Consider the following 14,742-nt stretch of genomic DNA (forward strand, 5'->3'; position numbering starts at 1 on the left):
CATAATATTTACACAAATGACTTTTGATCATTCATGTTTTTAATCTCTCTTATATTTTCCTTTATAAAAATCCCATTTGATTATATTTGGTCAAATAATTGATTAATAAATGTTTTGTAATTAGCTCTTATGATATGCACTATATTTTGTTTATTAATTGCAATTATGCACAATCATTTTATAATATGATATTGGAAAACAACCACCCTACTTTTTAAAATATCATTAAGAAAATCATTCTTGGTAATGTAAATACAGATATTCATTGTTCTTGTTATCTCAGTACATTAACTGATGTTAACAAGCACAGCCTTTTATTTTACCGATGCCTGAAATTAACGTTAACTATGATTAATAAATGCTGCATTGTATATTCTTCGTTTATGTTAATATGTATAAAATGTAGTTTAAATATTTAAACCAAATATTTTAAATATTAAATAAATATTTTAACCAAACAGAATTATTTTAATAATGAAATATTTTAACCAAACGGAACCCTATTGCAACGTGTGACCAAAATGGCAATATTGCTTAACTAACTATCTCTGAGTTTTGACCAGTTAATATGGAGCTCTCAAATTATAATATTTGGCCATAAAAGTATTAAGTGGAAGGGACGTATCTACCTTATCATTATAGTTCATACACCCCTGTTTTTGTTCGAAACATTTTTTTTGAGTATGTGTGTGTTTGCAAGGCCATGAAAAAAAATCCTCATGTTTCTATGGCCTCACTAATGTGTGTGTGTGTGTTTATGACAGTGGCTCTGTGTGTTACCCAGCCGTTGTGTACTGCAGCCTATTCCACAGATCATTACGTGTGGACTGTGCAGAGGCTGTGGCCAGACTGGATTTATTGGCTTAGTTATTTTCCCAGCACACCTGAGCGAGTGCAATGTCTGCATGTTAGAGCAGTGCCACCGCTGTCTCATATCCCTCGGAGACTCGTCCTGCTTCTCATGGGTTATATGTTGATTAAGTCCTGCACCCTTCATTAATTTAAAGTCATGCCTGCCTGGAGGCCAAACCCCCATCACTGAGATGCTCCATCTGTTTTGCTGCCTCACGCTCCAGCGCTTCACCACCCCCCCCATCCATCCGTCCAACCCTATGTCCATCCATATGAGCTTACAGTCTGGAGCAAACCAGAGCTACTTCAGATGAGATAATTGACCTCATCTTAGTCTTTGCTCTCAAACACATGTATTCAGCTCTGTGAATACTGTAGGATCAACAGCAGTAGCTAAGAAGGAAATGTCATGTTTTTTTAAGGAAATAATAGAAACTAAACTGATAACTAAACTGAACTAACTAATAAAATGTACAGCTTGAAAGCAATGTAATGATTTAGAAAAAAAGCATATGCATAAAAATGCATATCATCAGACAATAGAAATTGTAATACTACTGGATGTGTGCTGGACTGGGTGGTTTTCAAGGAAAGTTGTCATTTTTATTTAAATATATATATATATTATTTATTTATTTATTTATTTTTTTTATATGTATGTGTGTGTATATATATATATATATATATATATATATATATATATATATATATATATAATTTTTTAGGGGTTTTGCACCTTTAATTTGGATAGGATAGTGGAGGTTACAGACAGGAAAGTATTGGGAGCAGAGAGAGGGGAAGAGTCAGCAAAGGCCTTGGGAATCAAACTTGGGTTGTTGTGACACCATGGTGCTATATGTTGGCGCACTTAACCACTAGGCTATTGGTGCTGACTTACAATGTTAGTTTGTTTATATTTAAGTAGTTGTTAAAAAGCTAAATAACCTACAGTGCATTAACTAATGTTAGCAAGCATGACTTTTGATATTAATAATGAATTAGTAAATGTTGAGCTATAATTATTAAATGCTTTACAAGATTATTCATACTTTTAAAACATACATTAACTAATGGACCACTATTCTAATCTAAAGCTTTATCTAAATTTTAAAATGGTTATTAGTTTTTTGTATTGTACATTAAAAAATGTGATGAATTGACATGATTGATTTTAATGCTTAACTGACAGTAAATTAACAGACAAAAAAGAGAGTTAAAACACTGGCCATTCACTGTTTGTCCTTTATTCCTAATCCCCCTAAAGATTAAAAATATCCCTGTGTAATTAATATAATTTAAGTCATTTACTGTCAGTCACTTCATTTCTTCAAAGCGTTTGTCTATTTTTATACCTGAAAAGTGTATAAATGCAACTATATTCAGCACTCCTGACCATCTTTTAATGTGCTGCTGTGTGAGCATTTGCCAGTGATGCACTGTATCATAAAAAAGTAAATCAAACTGTGAGATAACCTGAAACAGAGCGAGCTTGGTTTTACTCCTGATCCAATTATGATATTGAAACATTTTGACATGGAATGTAATGAGACATAGCTGATGATAGCCATTATAAAAAGAGGTGAGAGGTACATTTTTTTATCTTCTGTTTTGTTAACTCTGGAATTGGTGTATTTTTTTTTTTTTGTCTCTCAGGGGAACTTTTCTAAGTGTGAAAATCGGCCCATGATGAAGCACCTGCAACAACATGAGATCAAAGGTGCTGCTAAAGTGGACCAGATGCCACTGAGTGCCCTCTACAAGGTGAGATCACATTTATCTAAACAGCAGCACAAGCCCAGCTGAGGCCCTATCAGTGTGGAGACAGAAAAACTGCATGCCTGCTCCACCTGATGCTTGTTTCATGCCAGGATAACCATCTGAGCAGGATTATTTTGTACTAGTTGGCCACCTACTAGACCACAGGTAGAGCTGCTGTGTGTGAACTAATCAAAATCAAGTCTTCAAGAGAGCTGTGTAAATGTATAGGTCATGGTCAAATTTTAATTGATCAAAATGGAATTATTCTGTATCGCATAATTTTTTTGTTTAAGTTGTTTTGCTTTTTCTATGTTATTGGCTACTTGGTTAGGTTATATTTAGCTCCATTTTATTCCTTTTCACTTGTCAACTGGCAGTCTATTAAGTAAAATGCACTAGACTGGTACTGTTAACTAAGGCAAACATGTCAGGTAAATGGACATTTCAAACACTTTAAACAGTGCTCTTCACTTATTTTCCTTTGGCTTAGTTCCTGATTTATAAGGGGTTGCCACAGCAGAATGAACCGCCAATTACTCTGGCATATGTTTTATCTTTTTAAATTGATGAATATTTCTTAAGCAAAGTCAGGGAAATCCAGCTTTTTAGTGAGTTAAAGTAAGTACAATTGAGTTTTGGCTAAGAGTGGGGGAACCCTGTATGTCACTCTAAATCTTAGTTTAGATTTCCTAAAATGTAGATTTTTCTGTAACATGTTTTTCAAATTATGCTGTTTCACGCCCATTGTTATGGTTGGGCTATTTTTTAGCTTAATAAAATTTTTTTCATGCTCATCAAGTGGAAGTCACTTTCTCTAAGTCAGATGCATTCACCAGATTGCAAACAGATAATGTACATCTGAAGCTTATTTTCAAAAGTACCTATTCAAAGACTGTGGGCCCTATCATACACCTGGCGTAATAAGGCGCAAGACGTGTTTGCCCCAACGTGTTGCTATTTTCGGTCCAATCCAATCTTAATTTTCCCGTTTTCTGCCACGTTGTTTAAATAGCAAATCCATTTGCTTCACTTTGTGGACTCATGGGTGTTCCAGTCTAGAAAAGAGGGGTGTTAAGGCGCATTGTTGGCGTGTTGCTATTTTCAGGAACTAAAATAGACTGTGCAATAAACCAGCTGAAAACAGGTCTAATGTCCAGCGCAAAGCGCGTTAGTTGTGTGCCTCGCTTACACATTGCTTAAAACACGCAGGATGTACAGCAATATGCAAATATCTCTACAAATGAAAAAAATTAAAGTAATAAAATATTACAAAAATTATTATTTTGTATAAATATAAAAACCACTGCCTTCATGACTTCATCTTGGGGGATTTTCTTTTTTTTTTTTTTTGTTTATTCATGATAACTTGATTTTATAGAATGTCATTGTTTTTAGTTGTAGTATTTATTTTATGCATATTTATATTTGTTTTATTAAAAACAAGCTTAGATTTGTCCACCTGTCAGGTTTTAGACCATATGGGGCATAGCATGTGTGTTTGCATATAACTTGTTTTTTCACTACACTTCATTATTATTGTTCATTTATTAGTTTGCTGGGAATTAGAACTGAATTTAGAAATAGTTTTGAAACAAATTTGTGCACTTGAAAAACTAAATTACTTATGTAGGCTAATGTATGTGCATACAACACCTTATCAAGGAAAGAGAAAGTAAAAGTAAAGACTGATTAGAGGAGGCTCATTCTTTATCCTCGCACTGCAGATGCTCTGTTGAAGTGTAAGTGGAAAAACTGAACGCTTCACTAGCGAGAAAACAAAGTCCGCCATGTATATAGCAAATACGCCATGGTGTGACGCAACTGACTCTTAAAGGGAATGGGAGATGAGACTCTGATTGGTTTATGCTCAAAACACACCCATAACTCATTAAGAGAATAAGGTCAACCCTGTTAGACCATTCGCCATGGCGCAAAGCATACTTTTCCATCCTTAAAATAGCAAAAGGGAATTCAGACACACCCTTAATGCTTTTGCATCCTGCACTTTAGACTTTGCACCTAGATCTTTCAAATAGAGCCCTGAGTGTTAAAACATAGACGACTGAAAAGCTAAATGTAAAATTAGTAAAACTACTATTGAGCTGTCAAATATAAGACAGGGAGCATGCAAAACTTAAAATTTTGTTTTCTTTTTAGTTGTTGTTTTTTTTTTTAATCTATAAAATCTATTTTAACATATTGTTTTAATGTTTTATTATTACCATACTGCATAATAACAAAAGCAGCCAGATTTTCCATTCATTGGCTGTCATGGAAATTAATCTTTTAAGTCTATAAAAGTCAGGGAGTTTGACATTTGGCTTAGGAACCCTCTAAACTTTCACCATAATAGACATCTAAACATAGGTCTTTGCTAAAGCAATCTAATAGAAAAGACATTTGTAGTCTTTCATTTTGTGTATTTGAGGAATACTTTCTTTTTGTACTATTGTTAGACGTCTAATAGATTTTCACTGACAGTTTTAGCCTTGTTTTAGCAGAGACTTCAAATTAAAAATGCATTATAGGTACTTGTGATTTTGTTCTGACTTTCTCGCAGATGCGAATTTACATTTTCCAATTCAGACTTCTCAGAATTGTAAATTCTAAGGGCAATTTTTGAATTGTGACATGAGTCAGAAAAGTGATATATTTAAATTCATAATTAAAAAATGCAATTGTGAGAAATAAAATTGCAATTCAGAGGAAAAGTCAGATTTAAGACAATTTAAGACTTTTTTTTGTCACAATTTCAATCTTAAGTCTTAATTCTAACTTTTTTCCCCACATCTGAGAACTATATTGATTACTCCACGTGTAATATAAGACTTTGACTCTAAATGTAGGGTGGCGTGGTACCGCAGTAGATAGTGCTGTTGCCTTGCAGCAAGAAGCTCGCTGGTTCGAGCCTCGGCTGGGTCAGTTGGCATTTCTATGTGGAGTTTGTATGTTCTCCCCACGTTCGCGTGGATTTCCTCCAGGTGCTCCAGTTTCCCCCACAAGTCCAAAGACATGCGGTACTGGTGAATTGGGTAAGCTAAATTGTCCGTAGTGTATGTGTGTGAATGAGTGTGTATGGTTGTTTCCCAGTGATGGATTGCAGCTGGAAAGGCATTCGCTGCATAAAAAACATATGCTGAATAAGTTGGCGGTTCATTCCGCTGTGGCGACCCCAGATTAATAAAGGGATTAAGCTGAAAAGAAATGAGTGAATGAATAAATCACTCTGAATGTAATCTGTAAGGGGATTAATCAGCAGTCTTGTGAGGACTGATTGTATTTTTGTTGTATTGTTGTTCTCGTTGGATGAGCTGTAGTTGTCAGTTCACTGCCGTCTGGAGTGTTTGCACTGGCCAGTGAAAGGGAGAAAGAGCTGAGAGTTAAGCTGGAAGATGGACAGAAACTAATGGTCTGTAAAATTAGGAAAATGTCACTCCGGATCTAGAGAGGATGATGGGAGGAGAGCAGGAAAATGGATACACTGGGTTTTTCTCAAAAGTATTTGATCATTTGCTCTTATAAAGATTTCACGAAATGTCCGGTTGCAATTCATTGATTTAATTATTTGTGTTTATTGCTTTGTATGAAGTAGTTTTTGGAGTATGTCAAGATTTCTATAGTAAAATAAAAATCCAAAACTTACAATGTACTTATAATAAACTTTAACTAATATTATTATTATTATTATTATTCATTCATTTTCTTTTCAGCTTAGTCCCTTTATTAATCAGGGGTCGCCACAGCAGAATGAATCGCCAACTTGTCCACCATATGTTTTACGCAGCAGATTCCTTTCCAGCTGCAACCCATTACTGGGAAACATTCATTCATACACACTCATTCACACACATATACTACGGACAATTAAGCTCGCCCAATTCACCTATAGCGCATGTCTTTGAACTGTGGGGGAAAACGGAGCACCCGGAGGAAACCCACACAAACACAGGGAGAACATGCAAACTCCACACAGAAATGCCAACTGACTCAGCCGAGGCTCGAACCAGTGACCTTATTGCTGCGAGTCAATCATGTTACCCACTGCACCATCGTGATGCCCAATATTATTATTATTATTATTATTATTATTATTATTATTATAAATGGTATGTTTTTGACATGTATATATTTAGCTTTTCACAAAAATGTAACTACAAAAATAATTAAAAACAAATGTGATTATTTTATATACTAATATTATATATAATATTAAAGGCATGATAAACTTGATTTGAAGTATTCAAATAGACATTTATGACAATAAAATGACAATAAAATATCAAAATAATGGGTGGAATATATCTCCGTAACAATTAATTAATCAGTTAATTAATTGTAACATTATTTATGTAAAAATAAAACAATATGCTTATTATGTGCTTATTAAAACATATACATATTTATTATATATTTCTTTTTTAAATGACAAATATTGCTGAAAAATAAACCTAGCGGCAAAGTAAAAGGCAAAAAATGACAAAATGATCATTATACATGACATGGAAAAAATGCATTTACACTATTAGTCTCAATTTGTCGATAAATATACAGTAAACATCTTTTAATCTGAAATATTTTTCTTTTCTTTCCAAACCTCATTTTGGAAAAGAGAGTTGTGGCCAGAGTAAAAATTGCAGGCAGAATTGGCTGTTTTCCCAGCAGGTGAAGTGTTTATTGTTGAGCAGAGCCACATGCACAGAGTGATCCGAGCTGTGCTGAAATGCTTTACTGCTGCCAGTGAATTTCACTGACCCACAGAGGACATGCAGGAACAGAAGCTTAAATACACCTTTTTAATTGCTAATTAATCTAAGTAGATGTGCAGACTATAAAATATATTTACACAGGGGACCAAAAGAGCACCAAATAAATGCCAAATGCAAGAAACCTGCCTCTTGAACTGATTTAAATGGTTAATCACAACTATTTATTTATGGCAAGGCACTGCAAATGAATATGGGGGAAAAATAACAATTACAGTTTTTCTCAGTCGCTTTGGTCCATTTCTCAGATCAGAATTGAACTTCTCAAAACGACCTGTTCAATCAACAAATCATTGAGTCACTTGTGCACATCAGAAAAGCAGTTTCTCATTCCTTTAAACAAGTTGCAAATGCTTTTGTACATCCATGCAAACGATTATGTGTAATTCTCGGATGTTTCTTGCATTATCAATAGCTTATGTCATGTTGATCTAAATGTATTATTTTGGTCTCTGTTAAATAGTCTCTCCTTCCACAACATTTAATCATTTGTTCATGGCATAAATCTTTACATGCAAAATGGCTGAACAAGTTGTCATAATATTTGGTCATAATGCATTTTTCTATACATAACAATGTATCACAATGACATGATCTGGCAACAAATTACAGTACAAATGGCAAAAAAAAAGATTAGCCACAGTTTACATCAGAACAGCCCTCTTATCCATACACAATGACAGCAGGATTTATCATTCTGATGGCACTGACACATAAGAAATTTAGTTTTAAGAGATGAACTAAGGATTTTGATCAAGAGATTGGCTTTTGCAGGTCATCCATGCTGTTTTATTATTTGTACGTGCTGTTTTGAGAAATGCACTTACTCTTTTGCAAATTTGAATTCTGATTTGAGAAATGTACCAAAGTGACTGAGAAAAACTGTAATTATCATCATACACCACACCATACACTTGAGTAATTCCATTACAAATAAAAAGTGTGTGTGTGTGTAGATAGATAGACAGATAGAGTTTCTATTATTATTATTATTATTATTATTATTATTATATGTTAAAAAAAAATTTAATCATTAGAATCAATGGGTTTTTTTACAGATGTGATTTTGAGAATTTTTTATCACATATTTCGGGAAAAAAACAGACAGAAAAACAAATTGTAGAATAAGTTATATAAAGTCAGGAAAATTCTGTTTGAATGAATCCCCCTGTAAAAACCTTCAGAATATGGTTATGAATAAAACTAAAGTGGGTGTATGTAATTGCTGTAAGGGGAGATTTATGGTTCAGTGCAGGAGAAAAAAAAAAACTCATTTTGAGAAAACAACCTTAAAATAAAATTATACACCATCATTTAAATCTGCAGACACAAGTTGATAGTCTGAAGAAAAAAGTAGCCTAAAAAAGGCCAAAATGTTTCAGTTGACAGGTGCATGAAGGAACGTGTGTGTTTTTGACAGCAGTGTTTCTCCTTATAATCTGTGTGTGTTTTGTACTTGGTCTTGCAGGTTCGTTTTAACCCAAACATGGATGCGTACAACTGGTTGTTGTCGGGTGGTCAGTCAGGATTAGTACGAGTGAATTGTGCTCGTGGACTGAGCTGCTCTATCATGATGAAGGATCTGCGTGAAGCTCAAGCCCAGTTCAGCGCCATGTTCCAGTCTCAGGAGCCTGACGACTCGGTGACAGCTGTCCGTCACAGCACAGCGGACACAGTACAAGTGCACTAGTCTCCACCCACTCTATCCTTAAATGGACTGTGATGTCTGAATTGGCTGAAAAACATTTTTTAAACGATTGATGATGCACCTACACAACTTTTTATCCTTAACTTATATTGAAATATTTTGATACAAGCCTCTGTATATTTCGGTTTTTATATTTTTGTGTTTCATTTTTAGCGCTGTGTATAGAGAGGTCATCTTGTTTGCAACGTTGTGAAGATCCAAAAAGAAAAGTGTTGTTTTTTATTTAGCATCATCTCAGGGTGTTGTTTTTCAGGTGTGTGTGGACAATGAAATGTCAACACTTATGATACCATAGGTTTCATTTATGAGGAATCTATATTCTATATCTATATTCCATCTATTTTCTCTGTTCTGTGAACTGGAGCTTGCCATTAGCTAGCCTGTTCAATATTTTATTATTACTTTAGGTGGTAAAGATAACATTTTGCCCCATGAATCTCAGTTTTAATGGATTAATTGACCCCAAAATGAAAAATAAACCTGTCATTTCAAACGTGAATGACTTTACTACTTTTGTAGAACACTAAAGACCACAAATGTATTGACTTGATATTGATATTAACGTCTTGAATTTCTTCGATTCAATGATAATGTAGTGCATCTCCGTTCCAGAAAGATTTCAGATGTCCATACTTGCATTCATTTCATGTGATGAGCAAAGCAAGGAAATATTATTCAGTGAAATTCTCGCCTCCCACATCAATATAATTTAAATATGGAGCGTTTAGATAAATTATATCATTAATAATGAATGATGTCAAAATCCTTTTTTTTTTTGTGATTTTTCCCAATGTGCTGCTTTTAATAATGGGATTGTTCGATTTATGAAAAAAACCTTCCCCTTGTGAAAATGTGCTCACCAGTTCATCTGTACTTAGGAGTACAATGTAAAATACTCACATTCACAACTTAGATTACATTTTTAAACTTCTTCAAAACTTTTGTTTTCACCATGATTGCGTGTAATTTACATTGTAGAGCAAAAGGACAAGATAATTTACAGCATATCTTATTGTAATTTTGAAAAAATAAATAAATAAATGAATGAATAAATAATTTTTCTGTATTTTTAAAGTCACAAACGCAGCGCTCTGTATAAAGTGAGCAATCATGTACAATTGCTTGCTTAATCACATTGCAGCATTGCAAATAAGATGTTAACAGATGAGTAACAGAGTAGAAGAAAATCATAAATAACCTCATTTTGGGTCTATTTCTGTGTTTATATTGCATGTAAATTAAGATTTTCTTTTCTACATATGGAGCTCAACAACCCAGATCTCTATTCAATTTAATTTGACAGAAAACGGGCCATTACAATAGTGAAAAATCAGAAGGAATAATGTCATACAGGATTGAAACGACATGAGGGGCAGTAGATTATAAATATTATGACAGAATTGATCATTTAAAGTTATAGTTAATCCAAAAATGAATATTTGCTGGTAATTTGCTCACCATCTGGCCATAAAAGATGTAACTTGTGACCATATGACTTTTTTTTTTTTTATTATTATTTTAGTAGAACATTTAAAAAAAAAAAAGATTTTTAGCTGAAACTGTGCTCTTTGGTCATTCATTACATGCAGGTCATCAGCCATTGGCACTTTCAAAAAACCACACTGGCCAAACTAAATGACTGATTTTGTAAATGATGTTAAGTTTTATCCGCAGACAAATGTTTTGCTTCATAAGACCTTCATGTATTATAAGAAGCTGCAGATATTAATTTTGTGGTGCCTGCATACTTTTTTTATCTCAAAGTGCCAAAAGCTATTTTGTCTCATTTTCTGAGCCACCAAGGAACATGGTTTGAGCTTAAAATCATCTTTAATGTTCTACTGGAGAAAACAATTCACCTACATTTTCGATGTCCAAAGGGTGAATATATTAAATGAATGCTCCACTTTTTTTGGAAATAGGCTCATTTCTCATTTTACATCTCACCTAGAGTTACACTGTTGAGTTTTACCTTTTTTTTTTTTTTTTTTTTTTTTTTTTTTTTTTTTTTAATCAGATCAGTTGATCTCCAAGTCTGGCCAGAGCACATTTAGCTTACCTTAGCATAGACCATTGAATCAGATTAGACCATTAGCGTCTCGCCCAATTTCATAAAAGAGTTTTGATCATTTTCCTATTCAAAGCTTGACTCTTCTGTAGTTATATTGTGTACTAAAACCAACGGAAATTGAAAAGTTGCTATTTTTAGGTTGATATGTCTAGCAATCCTGGAGTAATGCAGCAGGCGCAATAATATTACGCAGCACCTGAAAATAGTTCTCTAAGTAACAGTGCTGCATAATATCATTGCATCTGCTGCAGCCATGGAACAGCCGGAAAGTTCCTCGATTATTAAGCTTAATGATGAGAGTATAGTTCCTTGCCATATTGGCCTAAAAAGTTGCAACTTTTCATATTCCATCAGTCTTCATACATGATGTAAAAGCTAGACAGAAGAGTCCAGCTTTAAATAGGAAAATTGTCAAAACTGTGGTCATTTATGATCTAATAGATTCAGTGATTTATGCTAAGCTGTAAGTGTTCTTGCCAGACCCAGAAATCGGCTGAATAGATACTGTTTAACTTTCGGGAAGTTTTAAAATTAGCTTTATATATATATATATATATATATATATATATATATATATATATATATATATATATATATAGTTGAGTGTGACTGTAACAGCACAAATTCAATTTTGTTTGCACTATTCCTGTAATCATGAATCCTGACCATTGTTGTCAACCTCATTCGCTATTATTGAAATCTTTATCACTTATTTTGCAGCTCGTGCATTCGTTCTTCTTACTCGGGTCTAGTCAAAGTTGTAAAGGACATCACGGACTCCAGTGAGAACATCAGTCTGCATGCGAGTTAATGTTGTCCATGAACCGAATGCACTCTGCCGGTAAGATCAGATGCACCTTGATACACACCTTATAATTCATGACCTCAATTACGGCTGAGTGAATTTAAATGACTCCAGCGATGGGAAATCTGGAGAAGTGCCAGTCAGATTAATGCTGCTGAGTGGAAGCTTATTATAATGGTGCTGTTTATGTCCGTAGTGGATTTCAATTTACTGTGGTAATTTGAATATCTCAGTCTCACCGTATGGTTGGAACATTTGGGCTGTTTTATCAGTGAATATTCATACTTTAGATGAAATGCATTTTCTATTAATTATCATGGTGTAAATAATTATTCATGTGAAAGACGGTGTTTGGTTTATATGGTTTTATTACAGCTTACAAAAATCATACACATTATGTGACACATATAAAATTAAAAGCATGTAAAAATTAAATATCCATCATTTAATTTCTGGTTATATAGTGGTTTTTATGTGGCCACATACAGGATAACTGTAAAACATTTACTCACAGGACTTTTATAGACATATCATTTTGTACAAGAAGCAGATTTATATACACATCCACAAATCTGAGGCACAACGAAAAATAGTCATGTCGATTATTTACAGTTTCCACAGAACAACATTAATGTCTTTCAGTTCATGACACAAAATGCAGAACATGTCAAAAACGTGACCAATGATGTACCGTCTCACGCTCCGCTATCAATTTCAAAGCTTTCATTGGGTTGAGCGCACTTGCATCTGAAATTGATTTTGGATTTATCATATACATCCCGTCTTTTGATGCTATACGTATGCAAAATCTAAACTGGTCTTTCTGACTATTCTGAATTCTAGGAAACAATACATGGTGGCCATTTTTCAGTCTTTTCTTGAGCGATTAAGAAGGTCTGCTCAATGTATTTTAATATATATCTGAATATCGATTGTTTCCCGGAGATATATAACATCAGATGTTTAAAAATGCCAGTAGGAGGCAGGTTCCAGAATCAGCACATTTTGTTGTTCTTACTATTTAATAATAATTTCCTGTTAAAAACCCTACACTAAAAACATGCTCTGATCATTGCTGTTATGCAGTACATTTTCATGTTACGTTTGTTTTAATTACTATTGAATAAAATATTAAACTCCAGATTGTAAAAAAAAGGGGAATTGCTTGAATTATTGAATTTTATTGTATTTTGAATATGGCAATTTGTGAAGAAATATTTACTGTGTGTCCTGTAATCCATTTATAAGTTTTTCTGAACAAAGGCCAGTATCTTAATGACGTAAAGCACCAGGTAGTGGCTTGGAAGTGTTTCCTGAAAGAAGGCAGCGAACATTAGTAAGTGTTCTGTGATGTTTTGTGTTAGTCTTGTAAAATATTAAATCTGATAATGGACTGCAGTCCTAATAGAGAGTTTTGAACGCATGTGCGCAAGAAAGAAGACAACTATAGTTAAGATTTGTTTTTAATAATTTATCAAATCTTCATTTTATACAGGGGGCCATTGTGTAATATATTTATTTATTTTCTGAAATTTTTTTTTATAACTCCACAGATTACAGAAGTCTTTTTATAAAAAAATGCACTAATTAATAGTACAATTGATATATAATATAATATTAACTGTAAAAAGTCAGAGTGTTACAATTGACCCCGTTTGGTTGGTGTGATTAGGGGCAATAAAAAATAAACAATTGATTTTATTTATATATATATGTATGTGTGTGTGTGTGTGTATAATGTATATATATTCATTCATTTTCATCCACAGCGGAATGAACCGCCAACTTATCCAGCATATGTTTTGAAGCTGCAACCCATCACTGGGAAATATTCAGACACACTCATTCACACACTTACACTACGGATAATTTAGCTTACCTAATTCACCTTTACCACGTTTTTGGATTTATGGGTGAAAGGAAGGAAACCCTCGCGAACACGAGGAGAACATGCAAACTCCACACAAAAATGCCAACTGACTCAGCCAAAACCAGCGAACCAGTGACCTTCTTGCTGTGAGGCGATTGTGCTACCCACTTCGCCACCGTGCTGCCAATGTGTGTGTGTATATATATATAGATATCTCCAATAGACGTCTAAACATAGTCGTTTTGGCTAAAACAAGGCTAAATTTGGGCTGTCAGTGAAAATCTAATAGATGTCTTAGAACAGGCCAAAACTAGACTAGTCATCAAATAAACACAATTGAATGACTACACATATAAAGTCTGTCTAATGTGTCTATTTGATGACTAGTCTAGTTTTGGCCTATTCCTAGATGTCTACTAAATTTTCACTGACAGCCTCGTTTTAGCCAAGCTGTCAACATTTAGATGTCTAGTAGACGTCTATACAACACAAAATTGTTTGCTGAGTAGTTAATAGTTACAGTTGATATATGTTCACTTTTAAAGACTGTAATATTAAATCAAGAAGTCAGTGCATTACAATCGACCCCTTGCTTGGTGTGATTAGGGGCAACTTAGGCTGAATTATATTTTTTGTTATATTTTAGTGTGTGGTTTAAATTCTGTTAGATCACATATTTAAAAATGTAGAAGTCTTTCACTCTTTTTTTGCAGAACATATTTAACTTGTCAATTATTTTAGTGGTATATTTTCTTAATTGAAATGGTTCAATATGGACATAAACAGAACAACCCAATGCGATCATGTGAGACGGATGATTAGAGTAGCATAACAATGGTTATTGGTTTTAGTACTAATAAATGTAATACTTTTTTGTTTTGTTTTTATAAGGGAAAAGTTCACACAAGTATAGTA

The 14,742-nt window shown here is 33.7% G+C and overlaps 1 protein-coding gene across 1 annotated transcript in view; it reads left to right on the forward strand.

The window, feature by feature from the left end:
- The window catches only part of gtf3c2 (general transcription factor IIIC, polypeptide 2, beta), a 43,142-nt gene extending 33,568 nt beyond the window's left edge, over positions 1-9,574 (forward strand). Inside the window, exons 18-19 of the mRNA XM_056445478.1 lie at positions 2,506-2,613; positions 8,842-9,574. Of these exons, the coding sequence (XP_056301453.1) occupies positions 2,506-2,613; positions 8,842-9,063 (330 nt within the window). The 3' untranslated portion in view covers positions 9,064-9,574. The remainder of the gene's footprint in view (positions 1-2,505; positions 2,614-8,841) is intronic.
- The last annotated feature ends 5,168 nt before the right edge of the window (positions 9,575-14,742 follow it).

The sequence above is a fragment of the Danio aesculapii genome, chromosome 20 (assembly GCF_903798145.1).
Source record: "Danio aesculapii chromosome 20, fDanAes4.1, whole genome shotgun sequence".
NCBI lineage: Eukaryota > Metazoa > Chordata > Actinopteri > Cypriniformes > Danionidae > Danio > Danio aesculapii.